The 21,195-nt window shown below is 47.1% G+C and overlaps 16 protein-coding genes across 16 annotated transcripts; 8 read left to right on the top strand and 8 right to left on the bottom strand.

The window, feature by feature from the left end:
- Nucleotide 1: 1 nt before the first annotated feature.
- On the top strand, nt 2–681 carry RPL34B (60S ribosomal protein eL34; the record flags this gene model as incomplete). The annotated part of the gene is made up of 2 exons (XM_022607578.1): nt 2–38; nt 347–681. 2 exons carry the CDS (start codon nt 2–4, stop codon nt 679–681), a joined length of 372 nt encoding a protein of 123 aa, XP_022464159.1.
- A 342-nt stretch (nt 682–1,023) lies between these two features.
- GPP1 (glycerol-1-phosphatase RHR2) lies at nt 1,024–1,776 on the bottom strand (the record flags this gene model as incomplete). Its single annotated transcript, XM_022607577.1, has 1 exon — nt 1,024–1,776. The coding sequence occupies one exon, from the start codon at nt 1,774–1,776 to the stop codon at nt 1,024–1,026; it is 753 nt and encodes a 250-aa protein (XP_022464158.1).
- A 1,784-nt stretch (nt 1,777–3,560) lies between these two features.
- Nucleotides 3,561–5,483, top strand: KNAG0D01590 (uncharacterized protein; the record flags this gene model as incomplete). Its single annotated transcript, XM_022607576.1, has 1 exon — nt 3,561–5,483. One exon carries the CDS (start codon nt 3,561–3,563, stop codon nt 5,481–5,483), a length of 1,923 nt encoding a protein of 640 aa, XP_022464157.1.
- Nucleotides 5,484–5,781: 298 nt separating this feature from the next.
- KNAG0D01580 (uncharacterized protein) lies at nt 5,782–7,383 on the bottom strand (the record flags this gene model as incomplete). Its single annotated transcript, XM_022607574.1, has 1 exon — nt 5,782–7,383. One exon carries the CDS (start codon nt 7,381–7,383, stop codon nt 5,782–5,784), a length of 1,602 nt encoding a protein of 533 aa, XP_022464156.1.
- An 876-nt stretch (nt 7,384–8,259) lies between these two features.
- Nucleotides 8,260–8,799, top strand: KNAG0D01570 (uncharacterized protein; the record flags this gene model as incomplete). The annotated part of the gene is made up of 1 exon (XM_022607573.1): nt 8,260–8,799. One exon carries the CDS (start codon nt 8,260–8,262, stop codon nt 8,797–8,799), a length of 540 nt encoding a protein of 179 aa, XP_022464155.1.
- Nucleotides 8,800–8,975: 176 nt separating this feature from the next.
- YRB2 (Yrb2p) lies at nt 8,976–9,893 on the top strand (the record flags this gene model as incomplete). The annotated part of the gene is made up of 1 exon (XM_022607572.1): nt 8,976–9,893. The coding sequence occupies one exon, from the start codon at nt 8,976–8,978 to the stop codon at nt 9,891–9,893; it is 918 nt and encodes a 305-aa protein (XP_022464154.1).
- Nucleotides 9,894–9,957: 64 nt separating this feature from the next.
- Nucleotides 9,958–10,647, bottom strand: EFM4 (Efm4p; the record flags this gene model as incomplete). Its single annotated transcript, XM_022607571.1, has 1 exon — nt 9,958–10,647. One exon carries the CDS (start codon nt 10,645–10,647, stop codon nt 9,958–9,960), a length of 690 nt encoding a protein of 229 aa, XP_022464153.1.
- A 204-nt stretch (nt 10,648–10,851) lies between these two features.
- Nucleotides 10,852–11,322, top strand: FIS1 (Fis1p; the record flags this gene model as incomplete). Its single annotated transcript, XM_022607570.1, has 1 exon — nt 10,852–11,322. One exon carries the CDS (start codon nt 10,852–10,854, stop codon nt 11,320–11,322), a length of 471 nt encoding a protein of 156 aa, XP_022464152.1.
- Nucleotides 11,323–11,518: 196 nt separating this feature from the next.
- AIM24 (Aim24p) lies at nt 11,519–12,634 on the bottom strand (the record flags this gene model as incomplete). The annotated part of the gene is made up of 1 exon (XM_022607569.1): nt 11,519–12,634. The coding sequence occupies one exon, from the start codon at nt 12,632–12,634 to the stop codon at nt 11,519–11,521; it is 1,116 nt and encodes a 371-aa protein (XP_022464151.1).
- Nucleotides 12,635–12,862: 228 nt separating this feature from the next.
- On the bottom strand, nt 12,863–13,279 carry EAF6 (Eaf6p; the record flags this gene model as incomplete). Its single annotated transcript, XM_022607568.1, has 1 exon — nt 12,863–13,279. One exon carries the CDS (start codon nt 13,277–13,279, stop codon nt 12,863–12,865), a length of 417 nt encoding a protein of 138 aa, XP_022464150.1.
- A 105-nt stretch (nt 13,280–13,384) lies between these two features.
- Nucleotides 13,385–13,849, bottom strand: ACF4 (Acf4p; the record flags this gene model as incomplete). Its single annotated transcript, XM_022607567.1, has 1 exon — nt 13,385–13,849. The coding sequence occupies one exon, from the start codon at nt 13,847–13,849 to the stop codon at nt 13,385–13,387; it is 465 nt and encodes a 154-aa protein (XP_022464149.1).
- Nucleotides 13,850–14,265: 416 nt separating this feature from the next.
- On the top strand, nt 14,266–15,450 carry KNAG0D01500 (uncharacterized protein; the record flags this gene model as incomplete). The annotated part of the gene is made up of 1 exon (XM_022607566.1): nt 14,266–15,450. The coding sequence occupies one exon, from the start codon at nt 14,266–14,268 to the stop codon at nt 15,448–15,450; it is 1,185 nt and encodes a 394-aa protein (XP_022464148.1).
- A 785-nt stretch (nt 15,451–16,235) lies between these two features.
- TMH11 (Tmh11p) lies at nt 16,236–16,553 on the bottom strand (the record flags this gene model as incomplete). Its single annotated transcript, XM_022607565.1, has 1 exon — nt 16,236–16,553. One exon carries the CDS (start codon nt 16,551–16,553, stop codon nt 16,236–16,238), a length of 318 nt encoding a protein of 105 aa, XP_022464147.1.
- Nucleotides 16,554–16,759: 206 nt separating this feature from the next.
- Nucleotides 16,760–17,053, top strand: STE18 (Ste18p; the record flags this gene model as incomplete). The annotated part of the gene is made up of 1 exon (XM_022607562.1): nt 16,760–17,053. One exon carries the CDS (start codon nt 16,760–16,762, stop codon nt 17,051–17,053), a length of 294 nt encoding a protein of 97 aa, XP_022464146.1.
- A 68-nt stretch (nt 17,054–17,121) lies between these two features.
- On the bottom strand, nt 17,122–17,790 carry KNAG0D01470 (uncharacterized protein; the record flags this gene model as incomplete). Its single annotated transcript, XM_022607561.1, has 1 exon — nt 17,122–17,790. One exon carries the CDS (start codon nt 17,788–17,790, stop codon nt 17,122–17,124), a length of 669 nt encoding a protein of 222 aa, XP_022464145.1.
- Nucleotides 17,791–18,019: 229 nt separating this feature from the next.
- Nucleotides 18,020–21,130, top strand: BIR1 (survivin; the record flags this gene model as incomplete). Its single annotated transcript, XM_022607560.1, has 1 exon — nt 18,020–21,130. One exon carries the CDS (start codon nt 18,020–18,022, stop codon nt 21,128–21,130), a length of 3,111 nt encoding a protein of 1,036 aa, XP_022464144.1.
- Between the last annotated feature and the right edge of the window lie 65 nt (nt 21,131–21,195).

Genomic DNA, 21,195 nt, shown 5'->3' with positions numbered 1-21,195 from the left:
GATGGCTCAACGTGTTACCTTTAGAAGAAGAAATCCATGTATGTACGAAGATTGGAGAATTGCGCGGTGAAATTTTGTTGTTATTGTGAACGAGGAGACTTATCTGGCAAGATACTTGGTGCGATGCGCTTGTGCACAGAATATATTCCCAAGTAGACGTATCTGACATGGAGAATGGCCGATTGCGAAGGGCATTTTCCCTAGGATAGGATCAGAGAACTCCCTTCAACAAAACTTTCATTACATTACCGTTAAACATTAGAAGTGAACTGTTCTCATTTTTACTAACAATCATTTGGTTAAATATCTTTTTGCAATGAAATTTGATCCATACTTACTATTACAGACAACACCCGTTCCAACAAGATCAAGGTTGTGAAGACCCCAGGTGGTAAGTTGGTTGCTCAGCATGTCAAGAAGCAGGCTAGCAGACCAAAGTGTGGTGACTGTGGTGTCCCTCTACCAGGTATTGCCACTCTAAGACCAAGACAGTACGCCTCTCTTTCCAAGACCCACAAGACCGTTTCCAGAATCTACGGTGGTTCCAGATGTGCCAACTGTGTCAAGGAAAGAATTGTCAGAGCTTTCTTGATCGAAGAACAAAAGATTGTTAAGAAGGTCGTCAAGGAGCAAACTGAAGCTGCTGCCAAGGCCGAAAAAAAGAAGGGTAAGAAGAACTAAGAAATTTAAAAAGAATTTGTACGTAAAAAAATTGTTTTGTACATTCATCTAATATCATAGTATATCATCACAGATCGTTTATGAGAGAAGAGTAAGCTGTATTTTTCTGATTCGTTATTGCCTGTTATTTCAACTTGAGATGGAGATGTCACATCTGAATAGAAACTGTCAGTGACAATAAAATGATACGAAATACTAGATGTATTTTGATCTGTTAAAAAAACTCTATAAACTGTTTGTATGATATTTAATTGTGTAAAGAAAGAAAAAGGGTCTCATTTATGGTCTCGTAAAATAAAAGGTGGGCACAATTTTGAATGTAACTCAACTAAGAGAAGCGAATTACCATTGCAACAAGTCGTCCTTGGCGTACAAGTAGTCGTCGAAGATCAATTCAACTTCGTCAGTTTCGGCATTGTAATCACCTAGTCTGATGGATTCGTGGTTCTTGACAATGATGTCACAACCCTTCTCCTTTAGGAAGTCCAAATCGAAGGTGGTGGCAATACCAATGATCTTACAACCAGCGGCTTTACCAGCAGCAATACCAGCTGGGGCATCTTCGAAAACGACGACCTTAGACTTGGATGGGTCCTTTTCGTTGATTGGGTAACCCAGCCCGTTTCTACCCTTTAGGTATGGTTCTGGGTGTGGCTTACCGTTTTGGACATCGGAAGCGGTGATGAAGTATTCTGGTCTGTCAATACCTAGAAGCTTGAACCATTGAGAGGCCATTTCGAAAGTACCGGACGTGGCGACGGCCCATTTTTCCTTTGGCAAAGTGTTCAATTCTTTACAAAGCTTGACGGCACCTGGGACCTGGATGGAGTGTTCCCCGTACTTTGCTGGGATTTCACCTTCCAACTTGGCGACGAACTCTTCGTTAGCAAATTCTGGAGCGAACTTGGCAATAGCGTCGTAAGTTCTCCACCCGTGAGAGATGTGGATGACATGTTCAGCGTCAAAGTCTGGCTTGTCCTTACCGAAGTCTCTCCACATTGCAGCAATGGCCGGTTGAGAGATGATGATGGTACCATCAACGTCGAATAGACAGGCGTTAACTTTCAAAGAAACTGGCTTGGTAATCGAACTCATTTTTTTGTTTATATTACTGTGTGTAATTGGTTAGTGATGGCCCTATATAACAGTCTTACAATAAATAGACTAAGGAGAATCATGAAGGTTAAGTCAGATTACGATCAGTATTTATCACCTATATATACATCTATCAAGACCTGCACAAACTATTTCTTTTTCAAATTCTTTATCTTTTTCTCTGCCCAGTTCCTACACAAAAAATTTTCAATCCCTCCGCCCTCTACTCTCCGCCGAAGTAAAAATGGATTAGATGCCAAAAGGTAATGACGGTCAACCACTAGCACCTCCCCGAAATACTTGTCTTACCGGCGGAAAAAAAGTGGTAAAAACGGCCCCGATCTCAGTATTGAAGTCATACGAGGTTGCAACAATAGAGGAAAGCGCATCGATGGTGTGGACGAAAGAGGAAATACATATAGCAAAAAAGCAACGTGAACGACACACTGCCCCACTCACGCACGTTTCTTTTTTGCCAAATGGCGTCCACGTGAGTTGGAAGCCGTCAGGGAAATCGGGAAAACAATGGGATGGGAAAATTAGAGGAAGGCAAAGCTTCCTCACCCAGACACCGTACTATAATGGGGGACTCCCAAGCGTGTCCACTTCCAAGACAAAAGTGGCCCAGCTGTGCGTTTTTTACGTTTCTGGAATGGACAAAAACGCTGATGCCAGAGGAGGACGTGAGGCGTCACGTTTCTCCCGTGAGCAGGGTAAGAGCTGTGGTAGCACGTGCTTCTGGGATTCTATATCACCCAGACACCCATATTGTGCAGCAGGGACGGCAGGGTAACCTTCCACTGTCCAACCTCTTAAAAAAAACCGATGCACATCGGAGCCGGAAAAAAGGGCGTAAGGGTTGTCCTGCAAGAGCCGCACGGCTTCTTTTGTACGGACTTTTCTGTTCCCCCTCCGTCCAGGGCACACAGCGAATGTATCCATTTTTATCAGGTCCCCGCTTCTAAACAGAATATGCACCCAGGGCCCTTTCTCTCTCTTGTGTGTCTTCCATTCTTCAGTTGTTGCGACTGTTTCTTTTGAAAACAGAGGAGTTGTCTACTTTTGTGGAACGTTTCTTCACTTCCCTACTCGACGAGTATTACCAAAGCTCAAGTGAAGAGAACAACTGACAGTATATTCAAGACACAACAATATCGCCGAGAGCTTCACGAGTGTTGTTAGTTTAACTTCCAAAGAAATTTCACCCTCACACATATATACTCAAATATATATATATTGCATCAAGGAAATTATTTCCAAGGAAAGGATTTACTTCTGCTATAGATTACATTTACACGTCTCCAACAATACGGCACGCCTAATTGTGTCATCTCTCCTCTGTCGTCCTTTTTTTCTGCTCTTCTTCAGGGTTTATTGTTGATTCTTTTGCTCATTTTTAAAAGGAGTTGCTTTATTTCTTTCTGTGTGTTGGTCCCTATAAAGAGAAGAGGATCACTTTTTTTAACTGTTCAAGTAGACTTCAATCGAATTGCAAGCTAAAAAGTCACACACTACTAAGTCTTTTATTGTGACTGTTTTTGTTATATAAGGTGAATTACACAGGACAAAGTCACGAGAAGCTCATTGATCAAATTTCCAGAAGAATACCCTACTTTCTTCATTTTTTTGTGCCTGATTAACTAATATTTCCCGAATTCTCAACGGATTTTTCTCAGGTATAATACTGTTTCTGTCACTCTCTACAAGGGTAGAACCGAAAATTCCAAAAATAAAAAAAGGAAATATAGAGTACTGCAATATTTTTAGAAAAGCAACCCAGTACAATGCCAGGAACAGCCACTACCACTATGACTACCAAGGTAAATGGTACAGCAAGAAAGGGAGATATTGAAGTTTGTTCCCCCCGCTCAGAAAAACCGAGAGCAGTACCAAATCCCAGTGATAAAATGACAAAGAAGGACTCTAAGCTTAATAATCAGAGTCCAAGAAGACCATCGTCCTTTTCGAGTTTGAACAACAGTGTATACACAACAAACGTGTCCTCCTCCTCGTCATCTTTCCGGTCAAACGACTACTACAGCCATGATTCCAGCGGACCCCGTGCAAATCAGAGAATGTCCAGTGGGTCAGCTAACTCTAATCACGACGTGGTCTTAATTAAAGTGGACAATCTGCCACCGAGGAAAAATTGGAAACAAGTGAAGTATTTAATAGGTGGGATTATTCACCACTCTAATATCCTGAAGGTAAAAATGTTACCACCAATGGCGTACGCGGCTCCCCCATTCATGACAGTTCAAAGCTGTGTCGTCTCACTGAAGGGCCACATGAACAGTGAAATGGTTAATGACCTGCTCGGAACTTTAAACACGTACCAATGGGACTACTACGATCTGTATGCATATATGCTGCCACCATGGAACACTATGCTGAAGAGGGGGTCCTTCTCAACGCCATCTAATGATAATATGGCGAACGTGTCTGAAGGGGATTTAATGCCTGGAGCAAACATCCCCTATAACATGTCTCCAATGCCCCCACCTCCGTCAGGACTTGGAGCGTACCCAATGATACCCCCATTTATGCCTCCAAATTTCCCAGTCGGGATGGACCCCAATGGTGTAAACCAACAGCCAGAGCCAATGAGCAACGGCGTTAGACACGAACCAATGCCCGTCTTTGACAATGAACATTTGAAACCGCGTCGTGGTTCGAAACCTTCTGCTCTAGAAGAAGACGGAGGGCGCACCGAGTCGCAGGGGACGAACTCTCCAATAACGCCGACGTTGATGTCCGATGTCTCACAATCTCCCGCGGGGGAAAGCCCGTTCTCGCTGATGCCCATGCCGGATTTGGGGTCACAGACAGGTGTACCGCCTCCCAACTTCCCGATGGGGATGATGGGTGGTCCGTTGCCGCCTCCGCCCTCTATGCTACTGCCACCACAGGGTATGAATGGCCTTCAAATGAACAACATGTCACCCGGGTTTAGGAGGAGGTACTCGTACCACCAGACAGGGATTCCAGACTACACGAGGCCTGTATCTTCAACCACCATGCCACCGTATGCGATGGATCAAAGTATGCTGCCCCCCGGGATGGAATCCGAGCTGTTTAAACGCAACACCAACCCATTCAAGCAACCCAAAAAATTGAAGAATATATTCAACGAGAGGAACTTCAGGAAACAAATGACGGATAGAGGGATGTGGCAGTTGAAGTTGACGAATTTCCCTCCTTATCTGTTACCGGAGACTCAGACTCTGATACCGGGGGACCATACCAATTTGGAGGTCGATATCACGACGGATAACGTCAACAAATTTGGCAAGCTTCGGTGGACTGTGCTGAAGGATTTCATCAAGTTGAAGTGTCCCAAGTTGCTCAACTTACAAGACATAGGCTTGGGCAATGGGGCCAGTCACCCACCACACGGCGAGAATACGAGGGAGTTTTACGTTGGTGTGTACGAGGAGGATGAACAGAACATGGTCATTGATTTGCAAGGGCGGGAGGACGGCATGGATGGAGTTTTCCAAATGGAGAGCATTATTTACAGTGCAGTGATTGGGTTTCATAACAAGGAACTGAGTGATTTGTGCTTCAAGATATTACAAGGGCAGGAGTACTCTCTGGGTTATCGTTTGGAAGTGGAAGAGTTGCCGCCATATGACGAGAACAACGAGGACGGAGGTGTGTTGAACGAAACGTTGAGGAAACTGAGCATCGATCAGCAGCATACGTGACACAGAAGTTAAGGGGGAGACAGGCAAAGAAAAAACTATTGCGATTACAAATGTATTCGTATTTATGTATACTCATATGTACATTAATATTTTAATATATATTCTAAAGTGGGAATGCGGGAAGGAACATCTATATAGCAATGTCAATTCACCAGACGATTCTTCTAATCCGTGAGACGGGGTGGTTGGACCGTATTGGGTAACTTCCCACAAATAATAAATTTGGCTATTGATTGTGTGCCGGTTTATTCCATGTGGAGCGGTTGCCCCTGTTTCCCAAGCTTGTCTCGTCGAATTATTAAATTCTTTGTAACTCTAAAATGAGGCATTCAGTGGAGAGATCGTTGAAAAGTTTTGCCAACTTCAAGTCGTCACCAATGAGTTGTTCCATGTAGAATATACCGAGGGGGCTGCCACAGTCTGATACAACTCCGAACAGTTTCTTACAATTTTCCACGATTTCGACGACCGTTGGAGGCCCATTACTGAGCAACGGGAACATGAAATCCTGTTCCTTCGAGTTGAACCTTATCTTGACTTTCCTGCACACCTCGCTGTTAGCCGCCTGCGGTTTCATGGACAGCGTCGCGAGCACTGTGCTCCGTGGGTCTACGGGCAGTGTGTCCGGCGGTGGAGTCCCCCCAGTCCTGGGCAGCGGGTATTTTGTGATAATGATATGGTTGAAGATCTCGCTCAGCTGGTATAGAGTTGGGTCAAACCCGAAATCCTTGATGATGGCGCCGATTATGACGTGGAGCAAAGCGAGTTTTGTCCCCGTGTGCTGTACAGCGAGATTGCTTCTCGTTGCAGGGTCGAATAAGTTAGTGGAAAGAGTTGAGAGGAGCTCCGGTGCGGTTGTCTGTTGCATTATGTATTCTGCGGATGCGAATTTTATGTGTGGGAAGAATCTCTCCATTATGAACTGAATTGATATGAGTATTGCCGAGTGACCCATGTTGATCAAGTTGCTGTTGTATTGAGAGACTGATTCCGTTTGCTTCGATATGTCGAAGCATGTCTTGGACCTCTGGACGCTCAGCAGTAGTTTCTCCTTCAAGAAAAAGGGAATGAGTCCACCTCCAGAACCCATACTGTTTGGCTTATCGAGGTTCAAAGTGCGCGCTGGTTGCGTCTGTGGCTGTGATCCCTGTGGGGTTTCCTGTTGTATAAAGGAGAGAAGGTTGGGCCCCCTCGAGGTGATATCCATTTTCGATTGTTCCGCGAGTGGTATCACGTTGTTAACAATATCCAGTATCACTGTCTTGATAAGGTGTTCATTCACGGTGCCCGTGTTCTGCACGGTCTCTGGGTTCTTTGGGGGTTGTTGTTGTGTCTCTATTTTGTGGCTTGGGAATTGTGGCGGGGCGTGATGGTACAATGCAGAACGCGGCGAAATGGAGCTATTATTGGTTGTGTGTAAAGAGATAGCCGCTGGTGGTGGCAGGACTTTAGTCATTGGTGTTGCTATATTTGTATCGCTTGGCAACGGTGTCACCAGGAGGCCTTGCAAAGTTTCTTGTTTCAAGGGTCCCGGAAGACTTGGCTTCCTTGCAGCGGGGGTAAGGACCCCGCCCCCACCGCCACCGCCCCCACCCGCTGCAGTGGCCGAGTGTCTCCTTGACGACCTTCTTCTGTTTCTTCTCACGGACTGTACTGCCGCGGTGACCAATTTTTCAAACTGTGATTGTGCAGAGAGCGGGAACCTAAACTCTGTTCTCAGCACGTTTGCTATATGTTTTATATTCTGATCCTGCTCACTTGCCTTGTACTCGCTGAGTTGGAATTTGTTGATCAGTTCCAGTCTCCTGGAGGAGAACTCCCTCCACTTCAACTCGTCCATGAAGTTAATCTCCTTTCTTATCTTTGCCGTTATCCCATGCGAACTACTGTACCCTGGCATTGTCCTTTGAGCAGCAGCCGCAGTACCACCAACTGCAAGTGCGTGATCCCCTGAAGCATCTACAACACCGCCTTCCAACCTGTATTTTGAAGTACCGCCTACCAATTGATTACTACAACTGTTACTGTCACTGTTCATTGTTGGTGTCCCCCCACCAGTGGAAGAAGACGACGGTCTCCAAAAAAAGAAGAAGAATAGTAACTGTTACGAGACCCTTTTTGCAACCGAATAACGATCCTGAGTACACAGAGAGTAAACAGTGTCAACGGAAAAAGAAAGCAGCAGCGACAAGAACGCAAAACAGATCGGTCTGTCCACAGCGCTACAGTCACACACACACGCGCAAACATACCCTGCTGCAATGACACACGCCTATATATATACTCCGTGTGTGTGAGCATGCAACAGGCTCCGCATACCTGCCCGCCCGCCTGCCTGCCTGTCCGTCAGTGCCCAGACCATGACTCGTTAAGGCAATGCCCGCCCACCACCGGGCTGCGCACGCGGCCCGCACGCAGCAGCAGAACGAGCCAATTGGAGAGTACGCTGCCCGCAGTCACGAGATCCGGCGACAATCTCCCGCGGCGGCGCGGGAGACAGCGCCTGTCCCAAAAGGGAAGCTGTCAGAGAGACTGGCAGTGCAGCTGGGCGGTCTGTCTATTCGCATCGGATCTTGAAGGGAGCTGGGGTTGGGGTTGTGGTTGGGGTTGGGGTTGGGGTTAGTCTTGTTCTGGTGGTAGTGGTAGTGGGTTTACCCCTCCCCCCCGCGGGCACGTATATAAGGGGATACGTGGGCGGCAACACTCGCTCGTCGCGTCTTCTCTTGGCTCGTGTAGTCCTTCTTGTTGTGGGAACGCCCCCCCCCCCACCACAGCAATGCCAAAGGGGAACAAGAAAGTCAAGGGTCCAAAAGTCAACACCGTGATCACGAAACAGGGGGAGGAGCTGAAAGTGTTTGAGGATCTCGGTGATTTTGAAACCTACTTGAAGAACGAGACGGACGATGACGAGTTCGACAACCAGCACTGTCAAGTGCGGTACTACCCGCCGTTCATCTTGCAGGAGACTAAAAACGGGGACCCAGAACGCATAAAGGACACTGCAAACTGTCACTCCAAGAAATTCGTTAGGCATCTACACCACCACGTCGAAAAACACTTGCTCAAGGAGATAGGCGCGGCGTTGACGCTAGATAATCTCAAGTTTACAGACAAGTCGAAGGACGCACAGTTTGATAAAGTCACCTGGCACTACGTCGAGAAGGACTGTTTTGTCAAGGACAGAAACTTCACTTTGCAAGTGGACGTGTCGTGTACTAACGACACTGCTATGGTGGACGTGGACTACAGAACTGTCCCAGTGAGGGAGCCGCCTGCTGAGGAACAGCAACAACAACAGAACGATAGTCTCATATAATTGGCCAACCTTCAAAGCTTGCTACCCTTCAACCTGCTCTTACATATATATGCAACTACTTACTACGTAGTGAAAGTATACTTTTTTTTGCAAATTAATTGTTGTACATTCTCTCTTGTTCAAAGGAACTGGGACAGAGAGTTGTACAAGTACTCGGCGGGTTGAACACTGTAGCCATGAGTGAGGAGAAACATGAGAAACTGGGGGCGGGGGAGGTCGACGGTGAAGAGTCACCAAAGAAGAGATGCAGGGATGAGTCCAGCAGCGAGGGCACGTCGAGCAGGGATGAGACGGACGTAGCGAAGGAATCTCAAGATACAGAGAAGCAACCGCCCAAGAAACTGAAGCTGGCGCAGGAAGATGAACAAGTTGTGGAAGAGCCTACGGAAAAGCCCAAGTTCGTGTTTGGGGCAGCGACAAGTTTCGGATCAGGGTTCAAGATGGTCAATAAGGACTCAGAGGCGTCACCAGACTCGTCTGCCCAGAAAGAGGATACAGTAGAAGCGGAGAAGAAGGAACTCCGGACGAAACCGTTTGCGTTTGGGTCCAAGTTCTCCTTCGGTAGTGGGTTTAACGTGTTGAAGAAAACAGAAGGCACACCAGAGACTGGAGACAACACCCCGCACGAATCGTCCCCAGAGAATAAATCAGGGGTGAGCGGCGACGAGCGGTCTAGTACCGCTCCACCAGCAGACAAAGAGGAGCATTTGAAGTTGCACAAACAGGACGTTCAAACTGGTGAGGAAAACGAAACTTGTGTCTACCAGACGAACGCGAAATTGTTCCAACTACAGGATATCAAGAGCGGATGGAAGGAGAGAGGGTTCGGCGCAGTTAAGATCAATAAAAACGACGCCACAGGTAAGTACCGGCTTCTGATGAGAGCAAGAGGGGTTTTAAAGGCTATAATGAACCTGCCCATAGTCAAAGGCTACACAGTGGAGAAGGGGTTCGGCGGATCTCTGCAGGGCGAAAGGTTTATAAGAATCCTTGCCGTTGACGGAAATAACAAGCCCATCACATATGCATTGAAGACTCACAGTGAAGACATCGCTAACGATCTTTATGATCACATCAAGGAGGTACTCAAATAGATATACATACACACACACAGAATATAATAGCTGCACTTCTTGTAAGGGAGAATCCAGACACCCTTCACAAGACACCCTTCACAAATGCAATTGTGCAGATTGGCGTACCCTTGACACCGCCAAACTCAAACACTGGGTAGTCGACCGTCTCCCACACTTTTAAATTGTCCGTCTCTATGATCTTGGTCAATTCCTCCTGAGTAAAATTACAAGAAGTTATGAGAAACACACCCCCATCTTTCAACAGTTTCTCCACGACAGTACTGTAGCACTCTACTACAGATTTATTCCCGATCTGCAGCCCACTGAGGGCAATTGCATCCAGAGTCCCCTTATCCAGCACAATATCAAACTCCCCAGGGCTCCAATCATCGCTGAATATATCCGCCTGTTCGAATGTAATTGTGCTAGAAAGACCTCTGCTTTGCGCAATCTCGTTTGCAAACTGAACACTTTCTTCCGAATAATCGACTCCCAACATCGGCCCAGCAAAATCGTTCTCGGCCAATTCAAACAGTAGGTGGCCATTCCCCGTACCCAAATCGATCATCGACGATCCACTTTCAATCGAATATTGTTCGATGTTGTCCGAAAGAAAGTCTACCATCTTCTGCTCTGCATCATTGTCGTCAAACCAGCATTCACCGGTATCCTCCTCATTTGCCTTGAAATTCTTCCTTTCTACAGCGTAGAAGTCGTCCCAGTACTGTTTGGTACCCAGCTTAGACTTGTTTAGCTGTGTAGTGTCCTGCATCCTCTCGGTATACGCGCCAATCACCGCCAGAACCCGATGGGCATCGAAGAACTCTACCAGGATGGAAAGGAAATTTTACTACATACAAATTGTATTTTAAGTATAAAAACAGAGATCTCTCAAGTTGGTAAGGGAATGTTCTTTTCTTCAACAAACAAAGCACTCTACTGTACGTCGTGGCTCCTACATACAGAGACACGAGCAATGCCATCGAAGATTAACTTTCTCCCCACACTGACAGACGCGAACGAGGCGCTGTACCCGCAGCAGTTGGAGATACTGCGGCAACAAGTGGTCAGTGAGGGCGGGGACGATGCGACGATCCAATCCAGGTTCAACTACGCGTGGGGGCTGATCAAGTCCGTGGACGTCAACGACAACAGACTGGGCATCAAGCTGCTGACGGACATCTACAAGGAGAGTCCCGCCAGGCGGAGGGAGTGTCTGTACTACTTGACCATCGGGTGCTATAAGATCAACGAGTTCACGATGGCCAAGCGATATGTCGACGCATTGTATGCACACGAGCCACACAACCAGCAGGTTGTTGCGCTGAAGAAAATGGTGGAGGACAAGATCCAACGAGAGACGCTCAAGGGTGTGGTCATTGGTGCTGGGGTTATTGCGGGCGTTGCCACTCTGGTTGGTATGTTGTCGAGATCTAGAAAAAGGTGAATTGATCACACCGGCTTGTGTTAGAGAAAGAAAGAGAAGTTAGCATTTTAGTACAATATAGGAGGTAGCTCGTCTGTACGAACACACAAATATCCACATACTATATATATATATATATTCATCAAATACATAGTGTATCAACATTCCTATGTCAGGAAGAATATGAAGGGAGGCGTGCGGGGAACGTTGTTGCTTACTACTTGTCCCTTGAAAGAAAGCTGTTCGTGGGTTTAAAGTCTATACGGCCATTTTGCTGCACATATACATTCCAGTATTTCGGGTTGCCGGTGCTGTCCTCAGCTTTGTTCTCATTGTTCAATGCGACAACTTCATCGCTCAGAATCATCTGTTGTTCCTCAATACTGTAATCGGAGATGCTGCCCGTCATCGTGTTGTTGAAGCTTTGCAGCAGAAGGGAGCGGGGGCCCCTCACCGCAATAAAATTCACAGGGTATCCATGTCTCCACGTTCTGTACCGGTAAGTGATCCAACTCAAGCAATTTTGGGTAAGTGTTGCTGTGTAGTCCCAGACCCCCTCTAGACTGTTGCGCCAATTTGGCAGCTGTTGAGGTTTGTACAGGCCAGAGGAGTCCCCTCCTGTGGCAGTCAGGACACGGTTGTTTATGGATTGGTTGATATCCAACTGAGTCGACCCGCTGATCCCGAGCAGGTTCCTGTAGTTGACCAGTAATTCATCCTGCGGTGTCTTCAGGTCCACTTTGACAATAGACCCAACCCCATTGATGAGCAGATTGCCCCTACCCTTGACTACGGTAAAGTTGTTCCCATTCTTGTATTTCCGGAAATTGAGATACTGCACAGAGGATTTCACTTCTAGCGACGTGTTTCGTTCAAACGCTACTATTGAGTCGGAACCGTGTATATTCCAGTCTTTGGTACCGTCCAATTTAAGCTGGTACAGGGTAGTTTGAAAGTTTTTGTTCAGACAGTTGTTTGTCGAAACGAGCAACTTACAGGGGGAAGAACCTCTAGGAAGCGATAACTTGTAGTAGATGGATCCACGGATGGAAGCGTACTTGATCAAACTCGACCACAGATCCAAGAACTCCTTGGACAATTTCAGTTGCTTGACAGCAGAGGAGCCTGGGGAATGCACTGAAACAAGACACCCTCTTCTCACAAATACGGGCACGTCTGCGGTGACAGTGACAGCAGCCATCGTCGGTGGAGAATTGATCAACTGGATTGCCCCTCGAACACCCTCCTGGCCACCACCGGCAGTCCCCGCCACCACGCTTTGGTACCTTCGCAACGTAGTACACAATTGCCTCTTGAACGTGTACCTAATCATTTCTCACGTCACTCCGCGAACACACACACACACACAAATAGCGGTAGAGCAACCCTCTCACGCCACGCCTTATTAAGCACAGACAGATTCAGACACTCCAGTTGCTCACTCACTTACTTGTTCCAAAATATCCGTTATACTTTGAACAAAGTGAAGAAACGGTCTTCTTTTAAGACTCAAAATTCAGTTGGCCGTGATTGGCTCGCAGGTGACTAGTGATTCGCTTTACTAGCCGCCATTGGAGTCGTTACTCTGTGTTGCTTGTACATTGGTCTCCTGCTGGGACGGTGGTTGTTGGTTTGTGTTGTGTGGCAGTTTTGGCTGGAACGCTGCGCTGGACAACGAGAAGATTCTGTCCTCGTTCGGGATCCCGCCGTGGTAGTCGTTCGCGGCGGAGTTGGACCCGCCGCTGTGGTGCTGTGCTTTGGAGAACCCTTCGAATCCCTTAATGATATTTCCGGGGATGTATAGCGGTTTGCTCGTCAGGGAACTGATGTACGTGGTCGAGGTGAAATATTCCGTCTCTTTATCGTAGATCTCTTGCTGCAACGCATCCAACTCGTCCTCGTACTGTCTCCGCTGCTTGAGAGCCTCTGACAGGTCGGACTTCAATTGCTCGTATTGCTTCAGCGGGTCCTCTTCCATCGTTCGCGGGGGTGTCGTGCTACCGTACTGTACTGACGGCCCTCTGTTTCTGTGCGTTTCTATTCGATATTTAATAAAAATTTGTGTTTGCGCGATGAGCTGTTGTTACATACGATGGGTGCTGGATTCTGGAGCTTCTCTACGCGGTTTCCCCCGTGCGAAGGACATCTCTTTGCGCGACTCCTCTTCTATCTCATCCTCGTCGAAATCGTAGGCCTCTTTGATGTAGTACTCCTTGTACCGCCGGTCCTTCTTCTGCTTGTCGTCGAACTCGTCCTCCGCGACGTTGAACTCGTTGAACTTGTCGACAAGACCCCTCCAGAGCCTGTTCGTCGTCGTCGTGGCAATTTCCGCCAGTTTTACAGGGTCCCGGGGCAGCCCAGCACCGCCGTTGCCCTCTGGGCGGTAACCGCGGGACTCGCACACTTGGGACTCCAATTCAGCGACCTCCTTGCGCAGCACAGCCATCCGGGACTCCAATTCAGACATCTCCCGCTGTTTCGCAGCAAGAGTGTACAGCAACTGATCATCCACTGCCGGGTCTTGCCTCTGACTCGCCGGTGGTTGCATGGATGGTTTCTTCGGGCAGCACTGGCAGCCGCGGCTTCGCACGCGGCGGTTGTTGTTTCTGCTGCTGTTGCTGTTGCTGCTGCTTCGGTGTTTCTGTGCTTGGTTCGTGGTGGACGCTGTGGTGTTGGTGGTGGTGTTCCTCTCGCGGTGGACCCAGTCTCGCGCCTAGTGGGGCTTGCTGGCGGTGTTTCACGATGCAGAGAAGTTTTGGACTTGTTGACGAGGTTCAATTGGTGCAATTCCAGCGGCGTGCTGACATTTCTTGTTGCGGACATCGCTCCCCGCAGATCTGCCGTGTTTGTCCTGATCTCCGTCACAAGCGCAATAACGTTGAGTATTTTGATTTATTTGGAACTTGAGAAGTAGTAGACATTAGTGCATCACTTCTGTGTGTGGCTGCTCCCTGGGACCGCGATATGGATGCTGTTGATGTCAGTGGGTACTTCCAGGAGAGGTACTATGATGAGAAATTCATTGACTTCCTGCAGTGGAACTCCGAGAACGGGAAACGGACGATATACACGTTGAACACGTACAATGATGACACGGTACTGGAGTTGTACAATGCTGTGATGCAATTGCGGACCGTCGTGTTGCCCGAAATGCGCTCTTTGAAGAATGTGAACCCGAAGAGACGCAAACGGCGGACCGTCCAAGTGTTGGTGAAGGTGCACGAGACGCTGGAGCGCGAATTGAAGTTGCTCGTGCGGTTGATCGACCGGAAGCCACTGATGAACTGGCTACTGTACCCGCTGTTCACTGTGGCGCGATCCCTGTACAGCAACGCCAAGAAGTTTGAAGATGGGACTGCGTACGTGGAGTCCTGTGGCCGAGCCGTGCACCGGTGCTTCACGATGTGTCTACAGGACAAGAACGAGGAGAATTGGCGTCTGAACAAGCGGCAAGGTGTGTACTTCTTCGTGGTGCTTGAGTTTCAGATATACCACCGGCTGCACAACTACGACATGATCAAGAACCTCGTGAAGGCAGTGGAGACGCACCAACGGATGGGCCAGATCCCATCCCCCCGGGACAGTATGCTGAGCATGTTCCGCGCCCTCATGGTCACTTACCACTACTACATGGGCCTGTATTTCTGCTCGCAGACGGTGCAGTACGACAAGGCGTACGAATTCTTGTTGCTGTCGTACTTGGACTGCCCAGCAGCCACCCCCACGACGAGGGGGCCACAAGAGACGAAAATCCTACGACTACTATTCCCCTGTGCGCTAGTGTCCCGGCGACTGGTCCTGAAACGCAGAGACCCGTTCCAAGACGCATTGATCCGCACGATAAACCGCGGGGACATCCCCGGATTCAAGACCCTCGTGCAAGCGAACGAATTGCAATTGCTGAGGGAGGGCACGTACTTGCCCACAAGCAAGCTAGTGCACTTAGTCAACCTACAGTACGTGAAGCGGGCTGTCGAACAACGCACAGGCGGTGGGACACAGGTGCCCCTCCAGACGGTCCCGCAACTCACCGAGTGCGACATCGCACTGCTCATCAGCTCCGGGTCCATCAAAGGATACCTCTCACACGGCCACGCGTGTCTTGTGCTGAGCAAGACGAACGCCTTCCCACCGTTGCAGCGGCGATGAGCGAGGCACCCGTGATCGATGAAGCAACGGCGACCACCGAGACCACTGCTGACTACTACTGTCATTGACTACTGCACTGCGGGCTTAAACGAAAGTATCACGCGCGCGCTGTTCAAAGTGCGCCACAAAAACACCCGCAAACCCGCCTCACTCAGTGCGTCACACACTAATTGCGTTGCCGGTGTCACACGTCCTTGATGTGATTACATGAGCAAGGTATGACTGATTGCACCGTTGAGGGGTGGTCGGTGGGCAGTGCAATTGGATATATAAGCTGGTGTTACTCGGTGACATCTACATCTTACTCTCACTCTCTTGCATATTATTCTGTGGATTAGAATTATATACTATCAAACACAAACCACAAAACCTCAAAAACTCAAAATACAATGGCCTTCCTACAACTAGCTACCGAAGTTTCTGCTCCCTTCGTCATCCCATCCGTCTCCCCAGTCTCCTCGAGAAACAGCAGCGTTGTCATCTCGGCGGAGCAATTGGCCACAGCAAAGGTCCCCCAGCAACAGAGCCGTGCCAGACACAATTCGTTGTCACTGCTATGAACAATTTGTTCCAGCTTTGGAACATCTTCCACCACATTAAATATTCAATTAACTAAAACACTGAGCAGGGAAAATGGGGAATAGGAAAAGGAGAACTATAACATTACCACACGTATCTCAATATATAGATATAGATAGACAATATGGAGTCTTGCTCCATATTACTTTGCATAATGAATAACAAAAAAAAGATAATTAGTACTATTAACAGAGGCCTTTGATCTTCTACCGGTAGAATTGAGAGTATTTGTAGACGTAATACGCAGTCCCTAGAGATCCTAGCAAAGTCAGTATACAGGGGACGGGTTTCGTGAACCGGCTGGGCACACCACGCACAACACCAGCAACAGCCAACACCGTAGAACTTGCAATCGCAATCTCTAACCCCCAGTCAGCGTTCTTATGTAACAGGTACGCGGAGATCCCGTACGATACACCGAGGGTGACACCGGCTACGATCGACGGGACACTCCCCTTGCGAGCGTACCCAATTACACCCCCTACACTGCACAGCAGACATAAAACTTTCGCCGGATGGTCCATCGTGCACCTACCAACCTCACCTCTGTGCCTCGGAACAGAGAGAACAGCGATGGATCTTGTTTCAGGTTCCATCTTCTTTCCTTTTTCTCTCTTTTAATTCCGAGTTTCTCGAACCGTTTAAATACAGGTTGATGTAATTTTTGACACGACTCGCAGAAGTCTCATTCTGCTTTCTTGCTAACAGTCGCATTGGCCCCGGAGGAATTATGGAGGAGGCACACAGGCAGCAGCAGTTATCCACAAGGATTCAATTGCTCAAACTGAAAAGACTCAACGAGTTGAACAACAATCTCCGCAATGAACTGTCAAGGGAAAGAATCACCGCTTCAAACGCCTGCCTTACAATCATAAACTACTGTAATAACACAAGGGATTACACTCTCCCAGAGGTATGGGGGTACCCGCAGCCGGGGGAGAACCATTTTAGGTACAACGGGGGGAACAGGCCGCGTCAGGTGGTGGCACAGCAGTCCCAGGACACTTGTTGCACCATCGTTTGAACAGAGCGGAGAGATGTAAACAATAATATGTATGTGTGTGTGTGTGTGTGTATGCTTTTGTGAAGCCACTAACGAGCAGAGATCGCGGTGTCTTCGTCAGGGACGGGATCGTCACCGCACCCACAATCGTAGTCCTCTAATATAGTCGAGCAATCGTATATGTCTTTCTTCAAGTACTCGTTCACGACGTTGTGCACATGACACCCCCACATCGCAGCAACCAGCCTGCTCGACGTCTGTGGAGGATACTTCTCCAACATCTTCACGAAATGGTACGAACACTCGCCGCAAGGGTACAGTTCAGCGTAGAGCCGGATAAACTCCTCTAACTTCTTTCTCTCCTGTGGGGTGGGATGGTCAGGGTACCGCGCCAGCAAGGTGTGGAAGTACTTCCACGACGCTCTCCCGAGCTCCTCCTTCGCCTGTTGATCAGGCATCGACGGCATGATCCCAGAAAATTTCTTGGTATCTTGCGGCGAAGTCGCCTTGCTCTTCTTCTTCTTCTTCTTGTTCTTCTTCTCGGTCTCTTTGTCCATGTCTTTGTTCTGAGTTGACTCCTTCACCTTCTCGGCTACAGCTGCTACCGCAGATACGGTAGAGTCCTGCGGTCCCTTCCGCCTTAAAACCTCATTTGCAAAAAAAGTCCTCTCACCCCCAGTAAGGGCAAGGTATACAACGCCAACGCAAATTGCAGCAATGCATAGACTAAACAGCTTCCTCCTATTCCTTAGAAGCATTGATGATCTGTCAACACAGGAAGTCGTGAGACTTCCCTCCCTGCCGATGGAACCTCGAGCTTCCCTTTCAAAAGGTTGCCATTTTTTGTTGAAACCAAAACAAAATCAAATAATCCAGTAAACAGGTATTAGACATCGCTTCTAAATTAGCGTCTCTCCTGGCTGTGTGGGTATCCCTCAATACTGTGATTGGAGTCATTACGGGTTAACTGTTGTTCCTGGGTTTTGGATGTCGTTCAGTTATAATAAACGGTTCACATCGTTCCAAAGGCCTAAGAAACTGAATGGGAGGAAATACAAATGGCGCTATACGGTCATGCCAATAGATTATCTGGCAATGGTCGGTTTCCAATTTGATCCGGTAGAGAATGAGGATAAGAAACTCATGCGGGATGCAATTGTGTGCGCACACTGTGGAAAACACACTTACAACTTACAAAATTGCAGGTCGAAACAAAAGGATAAGTTGGAGGCTGTTTGTAATGTGCTCTCGTTGCACCTCAATGGGCAAAATGACAGTTGTCCGATCAGCTACTTGCGTTTGAAAGTGTTGAAGGCTCATAGGTTCAACCTGGGGGCGAGCGATTGGAAGGGAGACCCATTGTTTAGCGATCCGCTTGCATCTGAAACAAGGGCCATCTTTCGAGAGACGTATAAGAAAACTGCCTTAGTTGATTGTATCCGAAAGGTAAATGCAGGGTTGCTACGATATGATCCATCGCTCAGTGGGTTTAATGAATTAATGTACGACGATATTGACGTGTCATTTTGCGTGTACTGCAAAAACGTCATCGAACCGTCGTCAAAGAGAAGCCCGTTGGAGGAACATTACAACGTTTCCAGGGGAGGGAAGTGCTACTATTTCAAGTTGCTTGAAGAACAGTTCCCAAACTGGAAAGACGTTGCTGACATAACGGCATTACTCGATCCCCTTCCAGCTCGATCAGGTGCGATCCCCGTCTCGCCTACAAAAGGTGAGTCGGATAAGAAAATATTGGATAAAGCGGGGAATGAAATAACTATCATCTCTCAAAAACTAAGCGATTCGAGTCCTATCAGACCGTATTCAAGTGGTAATACGCGCCCAGCAACAATGGATACCTCTTCGCAACTAATCGCCTATCCGAGATTGGAAAGCATGGCGGATAGTATTAACATTGCCGCCGAATCCGTTCCTTCCATAGAACTTAAATCCATAGAAAAAGACTCATCTCAAGACAACGCAAAGCAAGAAATTGATAATGATAAGCACGAGGTTCATGAAACCTCTGATACGAACCACAGTACAACAGGAACGCTGAGAAAACACTCATCGAGCAGTACACCGGAACATTTACAGACTCCAAGTCATTTAGCTGGGACTGTTTCTTTGGAGAAATCTTCCTCTTCTACAGACAACAATCCATCTGATAATGATCCTGATTACAACGTTTCGGTAGAAAGGGAATCTTCTACTACCGATAGCAACCAGAAAATTATAGTAAGCAAGAAACGGGAAAGACCGGCTCCAGTTCTTAACAGAGGGAATCAAAGTATATCACAACCGCCCAGCGGAAACGAAGCTGAGACGCATCACAGAAGTCGATCCAAAAAGAGGAAAAAGCTAAATAATTTGTCACCACAACGGGTCTCATCTGGGGCATCCCATGATCAGTTGACTAGTGCAGAAATGTCCGTTTCCCAGAATGTAAATAGATCTGTGATTTTGGATTTCGGTGCTCATGTCAACAAAAACAAAGGAAACACCAACTTGAACAGAATTTTAGACGATACAACTGACGAATTCAGCTTCAACGCACACATTCGGTCCACTTTCAATGTACAATCACAAACCTCTTCCCCGAAAAAATCACAAGAGGCAGAGGAAATTGAATTAGAGAATGATCCTGGGAATAATGCAGGACTTTCAGTACTCGCAGAGGCTGTATCTAGCCTACCTAAAGGTATTACAGATAACGCGCCGGAAACAGAAGAAACTATCAAAACAGATGATGAGAAACAACGTTCGGTACATATTATTCCTGAGAGCACATCAGTCAAAGAGGAAAATAAAAGTCTTGAAATAGGCGAATCGCACCTCAGGGAAACAAACAGTAATGTAGACAAGTCAGATACTGCAAAACATGATCCGAGTAACAGAACTCTGCGAGGAGTCAGCACTAATAAATCCAGGAGTTTTGTTTCTCCCAAGAAAGGTCCAGCGAAGGCAACATATCTTACAAGAGAAGAATCAGAAACTCCTATTAAAAGCTCAAATATCACGCATTCCTTCACTCCAAATAGAGAACTTGAACCTGCGAATAAGAAGGAAACGGCTTTGCAATCTGGGGCTGTTACCAATCTTTATCACAAACTTTCATCGCCCCCAGCTGAATTATCGACACCTACTTTGACAGTTAAGAAAATTGAACCATTGTCACTCTTCCAATCGACAGCAAACGTGCCAGATAAACTGGCAGACAATAGGCGTAAATTGGCAGGTATAAGGGGTGAACAAACACATCTTGAAGATGATCCAAAAAACAAAAACATAATGGAACGACTTGCCCAAATTCCCATTGATTCTGACTTGTCCGTCTCAAATTCAGATTCCTCATCCATAGATAGTTTGAGTAATTCCAGTACTCCAATAGCTTCCCCAATGCATCGACCTTCACCTTCCAACGACCTTACAACCCTTGAAGACAGAAATTTGAATAGGGTTCCACCCTCACTGGCGCCATCTTCTGTCACCAACATAAACACTAAATATGATCTTTCCTCCCCAGATATCGCTGGAAAACACCATGATACACCTAGTATGAAAGTTGCACTTAATAGCCGGTCTGCAGGTAACCAAAAGAAAGAGAAGTCACCTGCTTTTTCACAGATAGGAAGGGAAAGTGAGAACGACTTTACTCAAGAAGATGTGTTGGGGCGGCAAAATGTACAAGAAGCCACCTCATCGCAGATGGAAAGTATCAAAACAAAAGAATTAGCTACATTAAACTCTGAACTGAATCTGGAAAAGTCTCAGTATCGCTTTTTAATGGATTACATTACGCACCACAATGCTTCGCTAAATAATGATAAAACGGGAATTTTGAATTTCTTCATGGGTAAGTTGAAATCAGAAGAATTGGAGATGACCGTAAATGAATGGATAGAGTTTCACACCGATCGGTTGAAACAGATTTTTAGGGGTTTAACTGAGAAGAAGATTGATATACTGAGGAATAAGTTCAATGAGAAAAAAGAGTACATCAATAGTTTAGATCTTAATGCGGACAGGGATAGGGAAACATTGATGGGAATCGCTCGAGCTCTTGGAGTTCTAAGCGATACTGCAAACGATCAGTAATTCGTATTTTTTTTTCATGTCATTATCTACATAGTGTATAAAAAAATATTATATGTACCTTTGTA

Source organism: Huiozyma naganishii, chromosome 4 (assembly GCF_000348985.1).
Source record: "Huiozyma naganishii CBS 8797 chromosome 4, complete genome".
Lineage (NCBI taxonomy): Eukaryota > Fungi > Ascomycota > Saccharomycetes > Saccharomycetales > Saccharomycetaceae > Huiozyma > Huiozyma naganishii.
Note: the sequence above shows the minus strand (reverse complement) of the source record. Positions and strands in the feature narration are given on the sequence as shown.